We start from the raw sequence: 23,108 nt of genomic DNA on the forward strand, positions 1-23,108 counted from the left end.
TGGAGATATGGTCTAATCAGTGGTGGCAAACCTATGCGTGCCGCAGCCAGCTATTACCATTGAAAGCTCTATAAAGTTCACCATCGCTGGTCTAGATAGAACTGTCAATATCAGTTTCACACACAGACATCTACTTGAGGTGTAGAGCAAGAAAATTTTTCCATGCTTCAGGTGCAAAGGGACTGGTTGTTCATCCTACAATACTGTGTATAAAAGTACTAGGTTTGCAGGGAGGATTAGTTGATTTTCTCTCCCCTCCTGAAAAAGGGCAATAATCAGTTTATCAAATTTAAAGAAGGCCTACAAATCCCAACAGCTTTCAGTATGTAGAGCAGCATATTTCCTAGCTATAGTCTAGTTGGTGAGTTTCTGCAGTTAGGCTACCAAGGTAGGATCAGGCTTTTTGGCTTGTTGATTGGGCGTTCTACACTGAGTGTCAGTGAAATGATTACAAAATCTTGAGTCCTCTTCATATAGGTGAAGTAAGCCAAAGGAACTGTCACAATAGATATAAGAAGTTCCTAAGAAGTCCTAGGCAAGAAACATCCTCCCCTTCTCAGTATCCATTAGACTTGGCCCCGGCCTTAACATACTGTTCATATAGAGTTCATCTTCCCCCTCTTACCTTGATGTCCCACTGCCTCAGGGTCTTGCCTTGTGATCTAGAATTTTTTAAATAGTATTTTAATGCACATAAACATTGCTCTTGGTTTTTCTTTGTTGTGTTGAGATAGGGTTTTGCTATGTAGTGTAGGCTGGCCTTGAACTTAATTATGTAGCCCAGGCTGGCCTCGAACTCACTGTGATCCTCCTACCTCAGCCTCCCAAGTGGTGAGTTTACAGGTGTGGGCCACTACACCTGGTGTGCTCTAGATTTTAAGACAGCATCTATTTCCTACCTGCTTCATGCTCTTCAGACAACCCTGCACTAAATTTCTCTTATTCTGTGCAAAACTTGAACTGAGTATGATACATACTATGTTCCACTGCTCAGATTTTTGAAAATGTTTCTATTTCAGCCTGCATTATTTATTGTAATTTGGGCTTACCCAAGTGTGTTGGGTGTTGTAGTTCACTGGGTACTACAGATGCTTTATTTTTTAAAATTATTTTATTTTTTGTCTTTTTGAGACAGGTTCTTGCTGTGCAGTTCAGGCTGGCCTTGAGCTCACTTTGTAGCCCAAGCTGGTCTCGAACTTGCAATAATCCTCTTGCTTCAGCCTCTCGAATGCTGGGATTACAGGCCTGTGCCACCACGCCCGGCTCCAGATGCTTTGTTTTAAAGGCTTTAATAACGTCTCTGTAGTTCAAGGGTTTCAGTCCAGCCCAGTAGAAAGACACGTCCAGGGGCTACAGTAACAAATGCCCCTTCAAAAAAAAAAACAACAAACCCATTTCTTAAAGGAGTGCTTTCTTCCGTCTGGTAAGGGGGTGCCTTGAAGGTAGGTTGTGATGAAGAGGTATTTAAATCCCTGAATTGTTTAAATCCTATCTGGTGAGTTCCAGTTGTACTTCAGGCATCTAGTCCAAGCACACTCTAAAAAGACACATTTGTTTATCCCTGCATGTGTGCTTCTCATCAGTCCTCAGGGGGTGGGTTCTAGTCCAATTTCTTCATGAAACTAATGGGAGAATCTGAGATGCAGCATAAAACTGGCAGGGACGTTATCACTGGCAAACCATCAATTGCAGAGCCAAATCTGTAACTGCCAGTATAGCTCAACTTTTCACCTCATTAAACAATGGGAGCATCTGCTATATAGCAAACCCTAACCCGTGATGAACCTTTTGGAGATTTCAGGCAACAGCTGGCGGTGGCACATGCCATAGGTTCGCCACCACTGCCTAGGCTGAGGCTAGTGAGGCAAAGATAAGTCATGATGCAAAACAGATCATCAGCTATGACAGTAGTCACCAACTACTTGGATCGCTTTTATGTTATAATCGTGAAATAGTTTAGGGTACTCTATAAACAGATGAATGAGCCTGCTTGTGAACAGAAGAGGCTGGCTTGCCTGGCCACCCTGAAGGCTTCCTATAAACCATTCTTAACAACAGAGAAACCTTGAGCTACGCCAATTCTATTGAGCATGGGAAGTACTTCCTTGCCCTTTGTCTAACAGTGCAGCTTCTCTAAACACCTCCCTGTCCATACTTTCAAAACACCTTCCGCCTTCTGACACAACCTGAATGTTGTTTCCTGAGCACACAATTGTTTTTACACATTCAGTATCCTCTCTCCTTCCATCTAGGTATCTACCAGCCAGAATCCCCTCATCCTTAAAATTTAACCACTGATCTGTTTCCATGATGAAAACAATTCCTTTGGTATGTCATCTCCCTGATGCATTAAATCTCAGAAGCACCTACAACTTCCCCAACACTGAACACTTCCCCTCTTCAGTTCTTATACCCCTATCCTCGTCTTAGATTTTTGTTTCAACATTTCCTGCGATCTGTTCTCCAAGGCCACCCTGCAGCCTCTGCCTGTTGAAACATTCTTGATTCTCCTTTGGGGGCGGGGAGGAAGAGGAAAAAGTTTAAAAATTTTATGGTGCTAAGGATCAAACCCAGAGCCAAACCAAACACGTAAGGGAAAGCTTTCTTTGAAAGATCTCACAGTTTAGTCCTCGGTTTTAATATTATCTAATAATTATCTCCACATTCACAAGACATTTTAACACCTGGGTTATGGTCTTCCTGTTTAAATTGCAACATCTAATTTTCTTGCCTTTTCATTTCCACTCCATGTCCCTGTTGTGGGCTTTGTCAACTCCTAGTGCTGTTTAACTTGGGAACTCCAAATTGCCGCTTTGACCAGTGGGCTCTCGCAGCCCTATTTGCACTGCAGCAGTGTTCAGTTATTACACTGCCCTGCAGTTTTCATGACCCCTACATCAATCCCTAGCCCCTATTCATGATGACTTAAGCTGTAGTCTCATAATCTCTCCTTCCCTCCCCCTCTTTCTGTATATAACTATATGTAACTTTTAAAAATTTCCAAAAAATCCAAAGCCCTGGACATATGCTGTCATTCAGAGTCTCTGCTTTTGTAGGTAGGTGGCTGAATTCTAGAAAAAAGTAACCCATCCACAAATACATGAGGAGCTGGAAACGATGCCTTCCAATCTCAGCGTCCTCTTCCAAATTTTCTTCATTTCCCTCTGGTCTTCCTGCCCAAGAACTTCACACATAAAGCGGATGTCATCACACCGAATTTCTGAGAGCTACTCGCCTCGCGCGTCTATGTACTTGTACATCCCCGTGTCCTGACGTCTTAGTGGAATAAGAGAGGACCTGCCTCTGGTCTCATTTTAGTCCCTTCCCGCTGAGCTCGTGGTATCGCATGCTGAACATCTCATACCCAGGACCCTAAAGCCGTAGCCCGTTCCCTCTCCATTGGCCCCCCGCTCCCAGCTCTCACAGCGTTACAAACTAACCGACAGACCAACAAAACCCCGCTCTTGGGCCAGCTTCTCCAAACAACAATATATCCTTCGTGTCCTGCCAAGGGAGTGGAATATGACAGAGCCCAGTCAGCGCTTGCTAAGTCGTCGTCCTCGAGAGTACCTTCTCATGCAGAGGCCAGCAAGGGGCTCTACTTTCATTCACTTCTCCGTCTTATCCCTGGACTCCTCCCTTGCCGCTCCTCCCAAGGCCCTCGCGAGACTTGGTGACTGCGTTCTGTCCGCAGTTCTCGCGAGGCTGTAGGCAGAGCCCGGCCCGACATGGCGGAAGGTAGGGTTTTTGTGGAGCAGCGCGCGGGGCTGTGGGGCCGGTGCTGGCCGGATGGAGCATCCCTGGAGGGGATGGCCGGGCGCGGTCGCTTGGGGCACAGCGGGTCTCGCGAGTCTTCCTTTCTACCCTTTCCTGGGCTCCACTGCCCCGGGGTCCTGAGCGCTGTTCCTATGGCAACGCCCCTCCTGCAGCCTGACCCAGAGGGACCATGGCGGCCTGAGGATCCCAGTGGGGAGGTCAGGTGCCGGGACTGAGTGCTGCTGCGGAGCTCCCAGGGCGGTAGGATAGGCTCCTTGCATTATCCGCGGTGTTGAGACGGCGGAGGAAGTGACCCTTTTCCTAGGAAATCGAAAGTGCTGTCCTGGCACGTCCTGCATCCGGAAGAGGTGCATCTCTCGCCTGCTGAAAAGCTTGGGACTGTTCTGAGTGAGGGCCTGGGCCGAGCCAGGGCTGCAAGGGACCAGCTCGCTGTGGGCATGCACTGTCTTCTCTGCGCCACGCAGCAGGTCGGCGGAGATTCTTTCTCCGGCTTTATAGATTGGGACAGGAGGAAAGGGGTTGCTTTGGGAAAGGAGTTGGCCAAGGTCGCACTGCTCGAAAGAGGTGTGCTTAAAGCAAACCCCTGCTCCTTTGTCTCCCAGTCCAGTCCTTATCTTCTTGTGGAGCTCTGCGATACTGCAGGTAAAGACAGTGTAGTTTCTTAGGTTCTGCCTCCCTCAGTGTAGCAATATTAGGATCCTTCATTGTCAAAACCTTACTGTACAGGTGGCCAGAGAATACCCGGTGATGAGGAATTACCTGCCAGGGATCATAAAGTGATAGGGTTGGACCTGGTCTGTGTGCCTCTCCTGTCTACCTTATGGTTAAAGAAAAATAGTCGTTTGACTTAAGGTTTGTTGAGTGACTGCACTGTGCTTGGTCGTGACTTGTCCTGCTTGTTTTGAGCTAAGCTTTGACTAAACCTGCCATTTCTTGGATCTTAGATTTGGGTTGCACATAACACTTTATAGACTCTTCTCATTTGAATTATAAAGAATAACCTGTGAAGGACATCTAGGTATGTTATTTGGTCTTTATAGATAAAGAAACTGTGGTCAAAGTTACAGAAATAGCTGGGACTGGACTCAATTTTTATCTTTTTTTTTTTTTTTTTTTTTTTTTTTTTTTTTTTTTTTTAAAGACAGGATCTTCTTATGTAATTCAGGATGGCCTTGAACTCACTGTGTGGCCCAGGCTAGCTTTGAACTCATGGCAATCCTCCTGCCTCAGACTCCCAAGTGCCGGGATTACAGTTGTGCCTGGCTTGTGTTTGCTTTTCCTACTATGTTAGACCCTTTGGAGAGGGAAGCTGAGTGAATGCTATAAAAAGGAGAAGAGGAAGCAAAAGAACAAGAAAGAAAGCTAGGTTTTGGGTAAATCTCAGAATGTTGTTTTACACTGTGGGCAATCATGTAAATGAAACTTGTTCAGAGCAGTGAGGTGGAGTAGGAAGGTTCAAGACAGCCTTATGTGAGATTGTGGGTTGTCTTTTACATTAGGAATAGAAGTTGATTTTTGTGGGATTACATTACCACGGTGGAAACTGTGGTGGGTAGCTGATTTTTCCATTTAGTGGTTTTACCGAGCACCTGCTGTGCTTTGTCTTAGATTCCAGCCATTGGAAGTTCATACAGACTGAGGTCAGTATATAGATCATTTACCTGCAGGTGCCCTGAGCTATGTGTTAGGGTGAGCTTGAGAGACATCTAGCTAGTGGATTATCTACCTTAAACAGAATGTTCTTTAAGGGTTAATTTGCTATAGGTGATTGATAGCTATATACACAGTCTTGAGATTCTGACTTCATAGTTCTACATTTTTGCATTGCAGTTCTGGCCTTGGTTCTAATTAAAGCTTTTCAAAAGTGATATTGTGAACTTTGATTAGGAAAAATTGAGGAAGGCATTTTAGGCCAGTCAGGTCATTAAACTGAAGGCACTTGATAGGCGTAGGAAGGCAAGATAGCTTGGAAATGTTTTGTGCGGTGTTATCTATTTAATGCTGTTTGTATTTTAATCAGAACTGGCAGAGCTGGCTCCTGTTGTTCTGAGATATTCCTTTACATATAAACAAATAGCAAAAATTCATGTCATGTACCAGATTATCTGTAAGCACACTCTGTGTAAACTGCCTTGATACTGGTGGTGGTTTGGTAGTAATGAGAATTAGGGCCTAGGAATAGAAACAACCTGGAGAGACAGAGTATACAATATACAGTGTGAGTATACAGTAGTTTCTGTACAGTAACTTCTTACATGGTTTCTTATGTGGCTACTTAGAAAACAACCTTTCCTCCCATCAATCCATGGCTTTTGGTTTGACTGTAACACAATATTTAGTGTATGTCTGGCCTAAAATTGATTTCCATTTCCACTCTATGTACATCTTTTTGGCTGTCCTACTAATTTTTGTTTCAGAAGCCTGCTAGATGATCGTCCTACTTTTATTTTTTTCTCCTTGATTTGCTTCTCCATAGCCTGTAATTACAGTTTCTGATGTCCCTTTAAAACCAATCCGAGGGGGCTGGGGATTTAGCTCAGTGGCAAAGCTCCTGCCTGGTGAGCACAAGGTCGTGAGTTCGGTTCCCGGTATCGGACAAAAACCAAAAAAAAAAAAAAAACAAAAAAACAAAAAAAAACCAATCCGAGCTCATCTCTCTCATTGTTAATACCCTTGCTCTTCTGTTTTAACTCCATGGTTATGCATGATCTTAATGTATGTTCCAGAGTTGTTCAGTGACCTTCAGCTTCCACTGGGGTCTGGCCTTGCTTAAAACTGCAACCTTATTTCCTTCTGTTTCACTGTAAACCTGCCACAGTAACTGGCTGTTCTTGTGTCTGCCCATCATACTTTTACCTCTGTCTTTGCCCTTGCAGTTCACTTGGCCAGGCACAATCTTCACTTCTCTGTGTGAAAAACTTTTAGCCACTTTGTTATCTGTTTAGTTGTCATCTCATTAGAGAGCTTCCCGCACTGGAGGATAAACCCCATAACGACAAGGGTTTTTTGTTTTGTCACAAGTGCATCTCTCAACATAGAATTATACCTAGGCTGAGGATGTAGCTCAGTAGTAGTGCTTGCCTACTAGCATGCATGAGGCCCTGGGTTTAATCCCCAGTACTGCCCCCCCATCAAAAAAAATCATACCTATAGTTGAAAACATGTAAGGACTGAGGGTGTACTTCAGCGGTAGAGCATTTACCTAGCATGCAAAGGACCCTGGGAGCAATTCCCAACATTATTTTTGAAAAAAGCAAAAAGAAAAGAAAGTTTATTATTAGTCTCCTATCAACTAAACTGAAGGTTCAACTTTTCTTTGCAGTATTGGGAATCAGGCCCAGGGCCTTGTGAATGCTAAGTATACACTGTAGCTTTGAGTTCCATCCCAGCCCTCGGGTTCAACTTTTATTATACCCTGAATAAAAATCAAGTCTGCTAAGATCTAACCTTCTTTTCAAAAAAAAAAACAGCCCATTTTAGTCTTACACTGAAGCATAATGTATAAGTGCTTGGACTCTGCAGACAGACCTGGGATTGAATTTCAGTTAAACTAAGATGAATGATAGGGAAGCCAATTATTTGCTCTTCGCCTCAGTGTCTTAAATTGAGGCTAGTCTCTCTCATATGTAGATGTGATGGTCAAAGGAAAGTACTTGAAGAACACTTAGCACTATGCCTGCCGTTTGACTCTGGCATACAGTTTTTCTTTTGGGCTCCTCTTAAGCCACTCTCTGCTTCACTTCCTAAGTAAAAGTGAAAATTGAAGGAAGAAGGAAAAAAAAGTACAAGTTGAAAAAAGTGTAAATGGCTTGCTAGAGAGTTGATCATGAACTTTATTAACTGAAGGAATTTGATCAAGAAAATGTTTTGACAACAATTTAATCAACAGTTGAAGACATTTCCTATCTGGGAATTCATTACCCCCTAGCCACATGTAGCTGCTTGAATTTAAAATTACAATTAAACATTTAGTTGTACTAGTCCCATCCCAAATACTGAACAATCAAGCGGCTAATGATTCCTGTGCTAGACAGCACAGGCTAAGGGAAGCCTTGCATGTTCACTTTGCAGAAAATGCTGTTAGGTAGCACTATTCCAAAATGCTTACTTGGCTTAGGGTGGTAGAAATAGGGAGAGAAGGAACTTTGCTGCCTTGCCAGTTTTGAAATTTATCTGTTCATTTATGGTTTGAGTCATTCAACAAATGTGCCAGGCTGTCAATAATTACCTAGAGACCTCTTAACCACTATCCCTTCTCTTCCATTTCTCCTTTCTTTACCTTTCTTTTCTTCTACCTCTGTCACATGCTGTTAGCTTTCTCCTTAGGGATTTTTTTTTTTTAAACAAAGAATAAGGTTATCTTTTTACCTCCACAATTGTGGCTGCTACTGAGTCATGCTGAGATACACAGGGTTTAGTGGCTGGCAGGGTGTGTTGCTAACAGCAGTGTGAGACATTGTCACGATTTACAGTCGTGCTGAACAAAATGAGAAGTTGCTGTCTCAAGATTTCCTTGTTGAACCAGAGTAGACCACGGTCCTGCTGTGGTATTTGTTGAACTCTTATCCAGGTAAGTAGGATATAAGTAAGATAAATTGGGGTGGAGGCAATAGTCAGTAGTTTAAAAAGAATAGACAGACCTAGACCTTATTTATGGGAACTCTGAAGTCTAGGAGCTTAAAAAAAAAGTTTTAAAAGGTGTATGATAAACTGTCATATGTGCTTAGGAGGTACTGTGAAAAATTCAAGAATAGGAAGAGCTTTTCGAGCTTTTAATGGGAAGTGTGTTTTGAATGGTCTTTGATTCAGGAGACAGTGTTGAAGCTGGCCCTTGAAAAATAGCCTTCTTTTGGACCTGGGGACATGAGAATAGGGAGAAGTCAGTATTCTCAATGGAAAGAGTAGTGCGATATGAGGTTGAAGACCTATGCTAAGGACCATATTTATGAAGGGCCTTGGTTGAGTGTTTGGATTTTGTTCAATGGGTCAGGGGGTGACATTGCCAAAGGGTGCATCAGCCAAGGCAGTCATCCACTGAAATTGAAGCGTGTCAACATGGCTGCAGGACAGAGGATGGGTTTGGAAGGAAGGAATGCTGGAGGGGAGAGGTAGCAAGTTATTATGAGTCACTTGATAAGGGGCATAGAGGCTGGTGAGGACTGATGTGAGAGTCAGTCGGAGGTATCAGGACAAGACTTTAGAAACCTGCTTAAATGTTGGCAAGAGAGTTGCAAAAGTGTCTCAAGGGTTCTAGATCTGGATGAGTCATAGTGACTGAGCTTCCAACAGGAAGAGAAGGAACAGATTTGAGAACAAAATATCTTTTTGTTTGGTATTTTGAGACAAGGTCTTGCTCTGTAGTTCAGGCTGGCATTGAACTCACTGTGTAGCCCAGGCTGGTCTTGAACAAACAGCAGCCCTCCTGAGTTGGGGTTACAGATGTGTGCCACCACATTTGGCTGAGAACAAAATTATCTTTTTTTTGGCTTTTTTTTTCCTGGTACCGGGAATCGAACTCATAACCTTGCGCTTTTCAGACAGACACTGTGCCGCTGAGCTAAATCCCCAGGCCAAGAACAAAATATCTTGACATCAGTTTAAGACATTTCACCCATTCTTCCCTCTATGCCAGTGGTGGCACACCTATGGCATACGTGGTATTTGTTTTTCTTTTAAGAGAAAAGAAGTTAATGTATGAGTTGTTTTTTTCTCAACTAAAACCTCAGTATTCAGGTTTCATGGCAGTGTTGGCATTTTGCAATAAATAAGTGAGTTTTGGGTTGCAGCGTGGACACACACCTCTAAAAGGTTCACCATCATTGCTCTGCTGTCATTCCATTAGTTCAGACTAGTGACTCAACCTGGAGAACACTGCATGTTGGAATCACCAGGGGAACTTCTAAAAATCCAGATTTATGCCAGCATATTCTACAAAACATTTTTTAATTAAATCAATATTGAATCAGAACACATTTTTACTGAATCAGCCTTTTGAGCAAATATGAGTTTATATATATAATGGAATCTTTTCTACCTAAGAAGTACTTTGTAACTTTCATTTGTGACTGGAGTAAAAGAATTTTTTAAAGAAAACCTTGGTTGAATGATGGCTTTTGGACTTTGTCAAAGTATCCAAAATAGCTAAAACCACTAGGTTTTTTAAAGGATAGAAGGCCAAAATAAGAAATGTCTCTTATCACCGTCAAATTTTTAAAATAGCTGAGCTTTTTTCATGCTGGGGATATAGCTGAGCGGTACAAGTGCTTGCCTGACAAGCGCAAGATCCTGAGTTTGATTCGCGGTACCAAAATGAAATAAAATGAAACATACAGCATAACATAACAATCCAAGCTTTTCTCTCTCTCTCTTTTTTTTTTTGTTGTTTGTTTGTTTTTCTTCCGGTACCAGGAATCGAACTCACGACCTTGTGCTTGCCAGGCAGGTGCTTTGCTGCTGAGCTAAATCCCCAGCCCCCTTCTTTTGTTTTTTGAGACAGGCTTTCACTACGTAGTTCAGGCTGGCCTTGAGCTCGCTATATAGCCCAAGCTGGCCTTGTGCCAATCTTCCTGCCTCAGCCTCTCGATTACTGTGATTACAGGCGTATGCTGATATGCCCAGCTTTTTTTCTCTTTTTGATGAAGAAGATCCACAATGCCCGGGGTACTGCGACCATTCCTACTCCTCTGCCCTGTCTTCCAGATCTTCTCTTTCCACTTCCCTTCCTCTTTTCATTAGGGTATGGTGTGAACTTACATTCTCAATAGTAAATATATCGCCTTTTCTCTTATTCTTTGTTGAATTTTCCTGTATCTACATTCTTCATTGGTGAATACTCAGTAATATTGAAAGAAAAATTCTGTCTGCACTGTCAGCAGATTTAGAGAAGTAGTTGTAATTCATCACTAGTGGGGAACTTTTCTATTCTCATGCTTGCAAGAAAGATTACATGTTCTGGGAAAACAATATTCTAATGAAATACTTTATGTGGAAGATCCTAACACATGGCTGAAAAAAATTTATTCTTATAGTTCTTGAAATAGGATCTTAACACAGCCTTTACAATCTTTTTTTTCTTACATTTTGTTGTTTGTTTTTTGTGGTACTGAGCATTGAACCTAGGACATTTACAAAGAGTTATATCTCAAGCCTTTTAAAAAATTGCTTATTTTGTGACAGGATCTCACTTAGTTGCCCAGACTGGCTCAGCCCCCCAGAACACTGGGATTACAGGCTTGGCACCACTGTGCTCTGTCTTTGTTTCTCTGTAATTGACATAAAGCGGAGTAGGGATAAAGTCACTTACTAATTAAAGAATTATGGAAATAAAACATTAATTCACTGCTAAAATTGTGGCTAGAATGTAAGAACTGTTGCAGTAAGACTTTAGCCAGGCAAGGCGGCTACTTGGGACGGTAGAGTAGGAGCATCACTTGAGTGCATGAGTTGGAGACCAGGCTGAGCAACATAGTGGGACCTCATCCTAAAAAATAAAAGAAAACCAAAAGGACTTTCTGAACACACTGTGGATTAGAATTGGAGCAGGGAAAGGGTAGTACGGATTGCCTTTAAAGTAAGGAATAGAAAGAATACATTTAATTCCTGGGTTAATTAATTAGTTAATGATCAATACATCATTGATGTTCTGACATTGGAGCTGAAATCAGGTGGCATGGTATAATGGGATGGGCTTTTGGTTAAGATCCTAAATTTTTTTAAAATTTTTTTTTTTTTTATTTTAAAGAGAAAAAAACCCAATAAAACAGTTTCAAAACAGGTTAGTAGGAGAGTTACAATAATTAATATATTGCACATTGTCTTCATAGTAGTTATTCAGAGTACAAGATATAGGCATGAAATCTTGTCCAAACAATGTTAACACAAACCTTTCTTTTCAGTAAACTAAGAGAAACTAGCTGTAGTTTCAAAAGTAAGTAGTATAATTCTTAGAATATGGTTAGAATTTGAGATAAAGAATGTGAAAAACTTAACTACAATTGGAGATGTTTAAAAATTTAATTTCCTCTTTTATTGCAAAATATTGTGGGAATCCTTTTACTTTATTCTGTAAAATAATTTGTGGATGCTTATTCAACAAGACTTTATTAGGATTTTAAAATCTTTTCTACTATACGAGCATCCCCTCCTCCACTGTACTGGGTAGTGCACCACCCAGGGCCTTCACACCAAGCCACATCTCCAACCCTTTTTTAAAACTAATTTTCTTTTTTTTTTTTTTTTTGGTCTTTTGAGATAGGGTCTTGCTGTGTAATTCAGGTTGGCCTTGAATTCACCATGTGGCCCAGGCTGGCCTTGAATTCACAGTGATCCTCCTGCCTCTGCCTCCTGAGTGCCAGGATTATAGGTGTGCACCATCACGCCCAGCTCTTTTTAAAACTCTTTGAGACAGGGTCTCATTAAATCAACAAATAACCTGGGCTGGATTTAAGATGGTGATCTTCCTTCCTCAACCTCCCAGAGTGCAGGGATTACAAATGTGTACTACTATACCTGACTACTACACAGATTTTTTTGTTTGGAAGGATAAGTGTGTTAGTTAGTTTCCTGTGGCTGATGTAACAAGTTCCCATAGACCAGTGGGTTAAAGCAACAGAGAAGTATTGTCATGATTCTGGAGGACATTAAGTCTGAAGTCAGTATCACTGGTCCAAAACCAAGCTGTTAATAGTGCCATAATCCCTGTGGAAACTCTAGTAGACTATCTTTTTTTTGAGTTGAGCTTCTGAGGGATGCTGGCATCCCTTGATTTGTGACTGCATCACTTTAGTCCTTAAGCCTTATCTTCAAATCTGTCTATTCTGTCTTCACTTTCACCTTCTCCTTTGTATGTGTCAGACCTTCCTCTGCTTTCTTTTATAAGGATACATATAGTAGGATGTGGTGGTGCATGCCTGTAATCCCAGCACTTGAGAGGCTGAGACAGAAGGATGGCCATGAGTTTGAAGGCAGCCTATGATATGTAGAGAGTTCAAGGCCAGCCTGAACTACATAGTGAGACCCTGTCTACAAAACAAAACAAAACACATGTAATTGTGCTTAATGCTTATGCAGATAATTTACGATAATCTCCCATCTCAATGTCCCTTGAACTCCTTTATGTTCAATTCTATGTCTCTGGCCTCTGGCCACCACTATTTTTGTGTCATTACTTTTTACTTTTATATGGAATTAACATGCGTATTGTCTGTGTCTGGCTTCTTTCATTTAGCATGTTGCCTTTTGGCTTTTTTGAGATAGGTCTCACTCCGTGAGTCCAAGCTGGTCTTGAACTCACTGTGTAGTCTAGGCTGGCCTTGAATTTGGGGCAATCCTCCTGCCTCATCTTCTTGAGTACAGGGATTACAGGTGCATACCACCACACCTGGCCTACTCCCTTTCCTTTTTTTTGGTCTTTTGGAGACAGGGTCTTGCCATGCAGTTCAGGCAGGCCTTTGAGCTCACTTTGTAGCCCAGGCTGGTCTCGAACTTGCAGTGATTCTCCTGCCTCAGCCTCCCAAGTGCTGGGATTACAGGTGTGTGCCACGACGCCTGGCGCCCCTTTCCTTTTGTTGTTGTTGTTATTGTTGTTTGTTTTTTGAGACAGGATCGCATTGTGTTATCCAGGCTGGCCTCAAACTTGTAGCCCAGGCTAGGCTCAAACTTGTGATCTTCCTGCCACAGCCCTCTCCTTGGAGTACAGGTGTGTGCCACCCTGCCCAGTTCTCATCCATTCTTTTTTATTGCCAGGTAATACTCCATTGTATGAATATACCACAATTTGTTTCTGTTAGCCAGCTGAACATTTCATGTTCATTCATAGCATTGAGGTGCAAATATTTGTTTGGATATGTGTTTCATTTCTTTTAGATAAATATCTGGGAATTGAATTGTTGTCAGAGGATGTATACGTTTATAAGAAGTTGTCGGCCAGGCACAGTGGTGCCTGTTTGTACGGTAGTTCCAATACCCTGGCTGTCTGAGGCTGGAGGATTGATTGCCAGTTTGAGCCCAGCCTGGGCACCTTAGCAGGACCCTGTCTGAAAATAATTAAAATAGGGTTGGGATGTAACTCAGTGTGAAGGCCCTTAGTTCATTCCCTGGTATTGTAGAAAGGAGGAGTAGATTGTCAAACTGTTTAACAAAATGGTCATACTCTTTGCATTCCTACAAGCATTGTATGAAGCTTTTAGTACTCCACATCTTTGCCAGCAATTTTTTTGTTTTGTATACTGGGAAATGAACCCAGGCTCTTTGCACTGAGATACAGTACATCCCAGGTTTTTGTTTTTTTTTGAGAAAAGGTTGCTAACTGGCCCGGTGTGGGCTTGAGCTTGTGAAACTACTGAGATTTTTATTGGAAGTTTTTGTCACTTTCTCTTTGTTTGAATAAAGTACCTAGCACCTAAAACTTAAAGGAGGAGAGCTTTATTGTGCTTTGCAGTTTCAGGAGTTCCAGTGAAATGCAGAAACAGCAGGGTGAAAGGGTGTGGCCGGTCTGGCATGGAGGTCGTGGCACCCAGGAAGTAGAGAGAAGGGAGGAGCCAGGGAGGGAGATGCACCTTTCCAGGTCATGCCCCCAGTGACCCATCTCTAACCAGACACCACTTCCTGACAGCACACTCAGCTGCTGAAATCACCAGTTGATGGATCACTGATGAGGGCAGTGCCCCTATGATCCAATTATTTCCCCAAAACCTCACCTCTGAGCACCTGAGAGTTTTGGGGGACGTTCTAGAACTAAACCATAACAGATGGTATCGAATCTATAAATCATTTTGAAGGCACTTAACATCCTAACACAGTTGAGCGTTTTAACCCATTAGTGTAGTGTAGTTCCTTTTATTTAGTTTTCCCTCTCTCCCTGTTTCCCCCTCCCTTCCCCCCTCTCCTCTCCTTCCCCTACCTCCTCTCCCTCCCCTTCCCTTTCCCCATCCTTCCTTCCTTCCTGCCAGCTTTCCTTTCAACTATTTGAGACAGGGTTTTGCTGTATATGTCAGGCTAGCCTTGCACTTGCTTTGTAGCCCAAGCTAGCGTCAAACTTGTGATCCTCTTACCTCAGCCTCTGAAGTGCTGAAATTATAGACATGTGTCACCACACCTGGCTTGTCTTTTCTTTTTTTTTGTCTTTTTGAGACAGTCTTGTTGTGCAATTTCAGGCTGGCCTGAACTTTGTAGCCCAGGCTGGCCTCGAACTCACGACGATCCTCCTGTCTCAACCTCCCGAGTGCTGGGATTACAGGCGTGCGCCACCACACCAGGCGGCTTGTCTCTTCTGAGATCAAATGAGATTGGGTGCGTGCTTGTCTCTAATTTCTGTCAGCAGTGTTTTTTCACCATGTACTTTGCACACTTTTTTGTTAAATGTATTCCTAAGAATTTAATATATTTGCTACACTATTGTATATATCACAGCTTACACCTAATAACCCAGAGCTTTCAAGTCTGAATAACAATTGAAATGGAAGTAGGAAAAGGAGTTTGATTTTAGGAAGATGTTAATTTGGTTTTGGACTTGTCAGGTTTATAGTACCAGTGGATCCCCCTTTCACTAGGAGCTGTTGGAGAAACAGATTTTGGATAATATATGTAGTAGAGACAATAAAAGGAAAGTTTAGAAAGGTTAATTCTAGATCTGAACCTTGCAAGACTGTGTCCTTTCAGAAAGTGGGTAGTCAAAATAAGAAATGAAGGATGGTAGGAAGAAAACTCCAGAGTGGAGGGAGGAAGCCAAACATAAATGTGTTAAGAATGAGATGATTGAGAATTAAATACTGCAGAGAAGTTGAGGAACTTGAAGAATAAATTGGAAAAGACAATTGAGGTGTAATAGTGACTAAGACTGTTTAGTAAGAGTGATGTGGGCAGACACCAAGTTTCTGAATCGGGAAGAAAGGAAGTAGTGGCTAAAGAGTACGCTTTTGAAAGTGGGTGGAGAAGAAAAAGAACATGATAGACTTGACCAGTGACAGCGAACCTTTTAGACTGAGTGCTCAGACTGCAAGCCAAAACCCACTTCTTTACTGCAGAGTGCCAGCACTGCTATCAGACCTGAATACTGAGGTTTTAGTTGAGAAAAAACAACTTGTATGTTAACATCTTTTGTCTTAAAAGAAGAACATGGTAAGAGAGATGATCTACAGTGAAACAAACAGCTTTTTATTGAGAGGGAAAAGTTTGCACTGGGCGTGCTTTTGCACGGTTAATGTGCTCTTTGCTGCTGTGTGCGTGTGGATAGTTTGTCAAGCCTTAGCTCATACGTTGTTAGTTTGAGAGCAACATATGCAGCACTCAGGTCATCCATTAATTAGTCTGTTTATTGTATCAGAGTTGATATAGTTAAAAGCTGAAAACAGCTGATTAGAAGCATAAAATGAACCAAATAAAGTAAGAAAAGCAATCCTAAGTGCTTTCATTGACTTACAATTATTTGGCAGAGAATTCCACACTTTAAGGATTACATTTTCAGAACTGTCGCCTGTGCTGTCCTTTGTCATCCCTTCACACTCTGTCTTTTCAAGTGTCACATTCAGGTCATAGAATTTACTTTCCCAGATACAGCTTTCTTGAAATTCCAATAGCACTGTTTCCAGATTTCTAAAATCTAACCAGTGTAAGCAGGAAAGATCAAGTTCTTCAATTTGGCTTTATCTGGAGAAATAAGAAAACAGGGTTTTCTCCATCTTACAGAACTGCAAAGATCTGTAAGATCTTTGTCACCAAAATTCTCCTTTGCAGCTGCTACAGTGGTAGAAAATTCCTTGTATATTTCCTGATGGTTTGTAGGATTAACTACAAATGTTGTAGAATTTTCTAAATGCATTTTTAAACTTGGAAAATATTTCAGCTCTCCACTTTCAAAGTCTCTTTCAAAAACCTGTGGTTTTCTCTCAAATGTTTTAATATTACAAAACATCCTTTTTGCTGTGTTCACTACATTTTGTAGTTTTTTGTTCAGTGCATTGGAGTGTAGTGTAAAATCTGTAAAACAAAAACAAAACCAAATGTGGTTGTTAAGGCAGGCCATACCAACGAGCTGTATTCCTCCCCTTTCTTGTTCGTAAATGGCCTGATTTTATCCAAACTGGTTATAAATGTCTGCAGGACTCATCCTCTGCTCAGCCGTGGACATTATCGTATAAAAGTAAAGCATTCTACTGAGCCTGAACCTCATCAAGAAGTGCTTGAAACTGTCAAAAGTTAGAAGCATGAGCCATGATGTAATTTAATATTTTTGTGACATCTTTGAGGATATCCTCTAATTCTTTGCTGCTTTTCCCGGCACAAAAATCTTCTTGATACATAATAAAGTGAAATTGAATGACTGGCTAGTTTGCTTCTTTAACAAAGAACATATGAAACAGATGTTGCTCTCATCATGCAAGATGCCCTGTAACTAGGAATTGAAACCGCTTTTTCTGCTCTTACATCTTGTGACAAAAAAGCCTCCATCACAGCAGCGTAGCTGTGTATCCTTTGTGTTCTTCCAGGCAAGGACACCAGTTTCACCAGCTCTTCTCTCATGATGTCACTAACAGCATGACACAAAATTACTGCTAGTCTTGCAGGATTATTTATATCCATGCCTTCACCCAAGCTTTTGTAAGTCCATGGTGAGTGGCTGACTAATACCACATGCCATGCCCAGGACTTGGTTTTTAACAGTATTTCTACTAAGTGGCCTCTCAGAGATGCATTGCATAAATTTATCCTTGTTTGGGAAATCATGGTAAAGGGAATTACTCCCAGACAGTGAGGCCATTTTGACAAAATCCCCATCAGAGAGGGCCTTACCCACGTTTTGCCTTGTGCAGTGAAATTTGAAAGCTGGCATCTCTCTCTCTGTTTTAGAAAGATAGTTATAAAAACTAAGATACTGGTTATGATATTTCCTCAGTTTCCCTTCAAGAAATTTTCAGTTTCACCAAATTTGGCAGCACTGTTGTGGTTGTCAAAACGCTGTCTGACACTTGATGTGCAACGCACAACGTTGGCACTACATGGAATACGTAATGCTTTCCCATTGCGTTCAGTCACTCCAGATGACCCTGTCCTGGGCTCTCGGAATGCACTGCCACTATCTGTTTTCAGTTTTGCTTTTTTTTGCTGTAGTCAGTTTTTGGTGTTCAAGACTTGAATCTAAAAAAACCACAAAATTAAAAATAAAAAAGAAGCGTCCAATACAAATCTAACCTTATACCAAATACAGTTAACAGTATTAGTTGACACTAAAGAATTGGATATTCCCTGAATTAGAAGTCTGTGGCAGTGATTCTCAGCTGGGGTTCCTCTTGAATTTGTTGACCACCAGCACAAGGGGGAAATGTTTCATTCACTATCAGCTTTCGGCCTGCTGTGAAAAAGGCATCTGCATTTCCTATCCTGGGGGCTTCTGCTAAGGTCACAAGCAGGGGGGAGGGGGGCTGGCTGGGGATTTAGCTCAGCGGCATGGCGCCTGCCTGGCAAGCAAAAGGTCGTGAGTTCAATTCCTGGTACTGGAAAAAAACAAAAAACAAACAGAATAAAGTCACAAGCAAATAAATATATATTCTTGCTTTTGTTTTCAGAAATCCTTCATAGACAACTAAATCTGATGCTGCATATTCAAATATGCCAGGCTACAGCACAGCATTAAAAGAATTTTAGGCCGGGCATGGTGGCACACTCCTGTAATCCTAGTACTCGGGACGCTGAGGCAGGAGGATTGTTGGGAGTTCGAAACCAGCCTGGGCTACAAAGTGAGCTCAAGCCCAGGCTGAACTGCACAGTGAGACCCTGTCTCAAAAAAGACCAAAAAAAAAAAAAATAACCAAATTTTAATCTCCTCTCTTTGCTAAATCTTAGGTACTAAATTTCAGTTTTTCATAAGAAAACTCCAAGCTCAATCTTGTGTTGATAAAAACAAATGAATTAAAAGTCACAGCCAGTCCACACAAACATAGATATAGATACGGATACAGATACAGATATAGATACCTCCTTTGCAGATATAGATATCTCCTGACCAACCACACAAAAGCTCAGACAGTTGTGGCTAATGAGTCCAAGCTCATGACATCATTTCCTGGTGCCGCTACTTTCTGAGCATGTACGTGGCCCCTGTGTGCGCTGTTACCTGATGTTTGGCTGCTGGTGTAGTGCTGAGGCAGCTTGGCTCGGGGGCTGACAGATGGCTGTCCGTGCCCTTCACCACCACTGGGATAGGTAAGCTGGAGTATAACCATGTGGAAATGAAGTTTGTCCTGAATGAGAGTGAGTCTGTGTAGCAGAGCAATTGGAGAGAAGCTGGCCTTGAAGATGCAAGGGCTGTTTTAGTGGTGTAGAGTTTGGTAATGGGAAGTGGGAGGACATAAAATGCTAGGGATTTGGAACAGATTAATTCTGTTCTTCCCTTTTTGTTTGGTTCTAGGCATCATTTTGACATACTAATTCTTTATCACTTAGAGCAGAGGTCGATAAACCATAGCCTCTTAAGTATTTTTTTTTTCTATGTAGTTCAGGCTGGCTTTGAACTCACTGTGTAGCCCAGGCTGGCCTCAGACCCTCCTGCATTACCCTCCTGAATGCTAGGATTACAGGTGTGTACCACCAGGCCTGGCCTCTCTTCTTCAAATCTGATCCAAGACTTTTTTTTATAACTGGGAAACACAGTTTATTAGTTATTTAAAATGCATGTTAACCTACACTTATCTCAAAATTAATTAAAAGTTTAATTACATTTATTTTTTAAATCAGATTTTATTGGTACATTTTAGATATACGTAACAAGTACACTCATCATAATGATCAGTGTGCATGATGTAACTTATTTTTTTTTCCATTCTCCTACCCTCCCTTCAGCCCCTCCTCCCTTCCCCATTTATAAAAGCTTTGTTTTCATTTTTTCTTCTTTTCTCATTTTTTTCTTTTTCCTTCTTTCCTTTCCCCCTCTCCCCTTGTTCCTCCCCATTTGAGCATTTTAAAAAATATTATATAACATCTTGTAGTTGTAATTTATTTTATTTTTGTAAACTATAGAAATACTAACTTAATAGAATCCATATTTTAAACAGTATTTTAAGTAGTTGAAAAACCAAAAGAAACATATATAATGACATGAAAATTTTATGAAATTCAGTTTTCTGTGTCCATATAAAATTATTTTTGGAGAATAGCCACACATTTGTTTTTTCTTTTGTGTTACAGCAGTAAAGTTGAACAGGGCCACTGAGACTGTATGCCACTGTATGCTACACAGCCTAAAACATTTACTCTCTGGGCCTTTATGGAAAAAGTTTGACAATCCTGACCTAGAAAGGGGAATGTTATAAAGATAATAATTTATTTTCCTCGTCTTCCTGTTCCTTTTCCTCCTTCTGCTCTTCTCTCTCTCTCCTTTACTTTTCTGTCCTACTCTTTCTCCTTTTTTATTGTTGTTTGAGAAGATCTTACTGTGTAGTTCAAACTGGGCTTTAACTCACTATATGGCCCAGGTTGACCTTTAACTTGTGATCTTCATAGCTCAGCCTCCAGGTGCTGGGTTATTAGGTGAGTACCACCGCGCCAGGCTTTTTGGCTCTCCCTTGTAACTTCCCTAGAAGTGGATTTTTTTTTTTAACAATAGATATTGAGCTCTTTATTTTAGCCTGATTCTGTTTGCCATGAATGCAGATTTTGTCTTTGATCACATCAAAATTGATAGACTAGGCAGGCATGGTGGTGCACACCTATAATCTCTGCAGTCCAGGAGATTGAGCCAGGAGGATGGCAAAATGAAGCCCAGCCTGGGCAGTTCAGTGACTTAGCAAGATTTCGTCTTAAAATTTAAAAGGGGCTGGAATTGTGCCTCAGTGCTAAGGCCTTGGACTCAATTTCCAGTAGCACAACAAACAAAAATTTATACATAGGATGCCTATTAAAATGTCTAGGGTGTGGGGCGCATGCCTGTAATCCCAGCACTCAGAAGGCTGAGGCAGGAGGATTGCCATGAGTTAGATAGAGCCCAGCCTAGGGTATAAAATGAGTCTAGGCCAGCCTGAATGAATTGCATAGTGAGACCATATCTCAGAAAAAAGTCTGACCTCAGACTACCTTGATGGAAAGCAAGAGGTTGTGATTTGGAAAGAAACATGAAAAAAGTGTAAATGGAGGTTGCTGACATTTTTCATTGATAACATAGCTCTTTTTCTGGCAAAACTGTAGACTTTATCTGTCCATTAAATTTCTGGGCTTATTTTTCAAGAGGAAAGTTAGAATGGGAAAAAGATGAAATCTCAGCTAAAAATGATCCACAAAATAGAAGTAAACCATGTTAATCACTTAGTGTCCTAAATGATCTTTTTTTTTTTTTTTTTGTGGTAGTGGGGGTTAAACCCAGGGCCTTGTACCAGCTGGACAAGTGCTTCACCACTGAGCCATATCCTCAGCATATTGCTTGATTGATTATTGATTGAAATACAGAGTTTCACTAAGTTGCCCAGGCTGGCACGTGTCAAATAAGGATGTGACATACCTATCTTAACTCAGTCACTCTTTACATAATACTCAGATACTATTACTGTTCTGTTTTCCCCAGGAGAAAACTGAAGCACAGAGAGGAATAATTTGTTGCAGGTCATACGTAGTAAATGGGTAAGCCTGGGTCATGAGGCTTGGCATACATCCTATTAAGGACTACTCTGTGTTGCCTTTTTAAGAATTACAATAGCTAAGATCTACTATTACAACAAGGTAAGCACTGTTCTAAGGCTGTTTATGCATAGGCACTTTTCGTGTTTACAGGTGAGAATGTGATGCCTGCCTGAGGTGTCCCAGCTAGAAGGGATTTGGTCCCCGTTGGTCTAGTTCTAGTACTCATACTCTTGGCTGCTGCACTTACTGTAGATTCTCTCTCCAGTGTTGCTCAGCTGGGTAATTTTGTACTCTTTCTTGTACAAACTGTAGGTTGGTGACACTTCAAGGACACATCTGCTTTGCTGTTTGCAAGCAAGCAGTCTTGCTCACAGAATAACAGCTCAGACCCAGGCACTCTCTCCACTATACTATGGATTGGTATGGCAGATGGCACCACCACACGTGTGCTCATAAACAGGCGCTTCTAAACTGTCTTGAGAGCATTTGTGATCCTTGGGGTTTCCTCTTATACAAAGTGTTGGGTAAGAGTTTTTGTAATTTTGTTAGTCAGAACCTAGGTCTTCCTAAACCCTGCCTTTACCTTTTTGTTTTGGGTCAGTGTTCAGACAGCAGCTACAAATTTGTGTTGGGAATTCTGGAGAGACTGGAGCCATTGGTGTAGATTTTGGAATTACATGTATATAACTGGTATTCAGGAAGATGTACGGGCTTTCTATGAGAGGCTGGGCATGGTGGTGTATGCCTGTAATCACAGCATTTGGGAGGCTGAAGCAGGACAGTTGCTGTGAGTTAGAGGCCAGCCTGGTCATAGTGAGATCGAGGCTGACCTGAACTACATAATGAGACCTTGTCTCAAAAAACAAAGAAAAATGATTCCCTTGAGAGAGAAGGAGAAGATGTCTGAAACAAAACTTTGAAGATCTCCCTTTGAACGGTTAGACGGAGGAATCAGTAATTTCTTTCCTAAAGGCAGACATTTTCATATTCCCCTTTCTCCTGTTCTCCCATAGGTTCTGGATCAACATAAAGTTTTCCCACTGATCCTCTGAATTTTTGCCTGAGTTGTAACACTGCCTTACAGATCAATATCCAGATTCTTTGTGCCTATTATTTTGTTGTCATTCCCTCCTGTTCATGGTTTCCTTGTAGATCCTACTTTGATTCTACATTTGACACTGCTTTGATGCTGCATTACTCATTTGTAGGAGGAATAAATTAGTTTGCCCTTCTAAATCTCAGAAAGGCACCTCCTAATCTACTATATCTGGCCCATAAAAAGTATGATCTGCCTCCTCCGACCAGACCCCTCCTCCTCACAACAAATTGGCTATACGCCCCCGTAATCCAATCCAGAAGCCCCACCTATGAGCACACGAGGCTGTTGGGAGACATCTAGATTGAAACCATAACAACCTGTCTGTCAGACCTTATGTTAGGCTCTGAGATTCAGGCTTGAATTTTTTCAGTGTTTCAATTTTTAAATTTTTTTTTATCTTGGAGGAGCTCAGATAGGATGACTGAGAGCCTGAATTAAAGTCATATGGGGACAAGGATACAGGAGACAGAAGGATTCCCAGAGATGTTTAAATGAGAAAGTAGTTTTTGCTCACTGAATGTTGGACCCATGTGGGTGAAAAATAGCTACCCATGTAACCTGCTCACTATCTCAGGTGGATGGTGATGTCATTTATTAGTATAGGAAACCACAAGAGGAAAGAACGGAT

General features: G+C 41.5%; 1 protein-coding gene across 1 annotated transcript in view; it reads left to right on the forward strand.

The window, feature by feature from the left end:
* Positions 1-3,700: 3,700 nt before the first annotated feature.
* Ankfy1 (ankyrin repeat and FYVE domain containing 1) overlaps positions 3,701-23,108 on the forward strand; it is a gene marked incomplete in the record, with an annotated part of 90,477 nt that continues 71,069 nt past the window's right edge. Inside the window, 1 exon segment of the mRNA XM_013522066.1 lies at positions 3,701-3,738. Within this exon segment, the coding sequence (XP_013377520.1) occupies positions 3,729-3,738 (10 nt within the window).

The sequence above is a fragment of the Chinchilla lanigera genome, unplaced genomic scaffold (assembly GCF_000276665.1).
Source record: "Chinchilla lanigera isolate Chin_1 unplaced genomic scaffold, ChiLan1.0 scaffold00066, whole genome shotgun sequence".
Classification (NCBI taxonomy): Eukaryota; Metazoa; Chordata; class Mammalia; order Rodentia; family Chinchillidae; genus Chinchilla; species Chinchilla lanigera.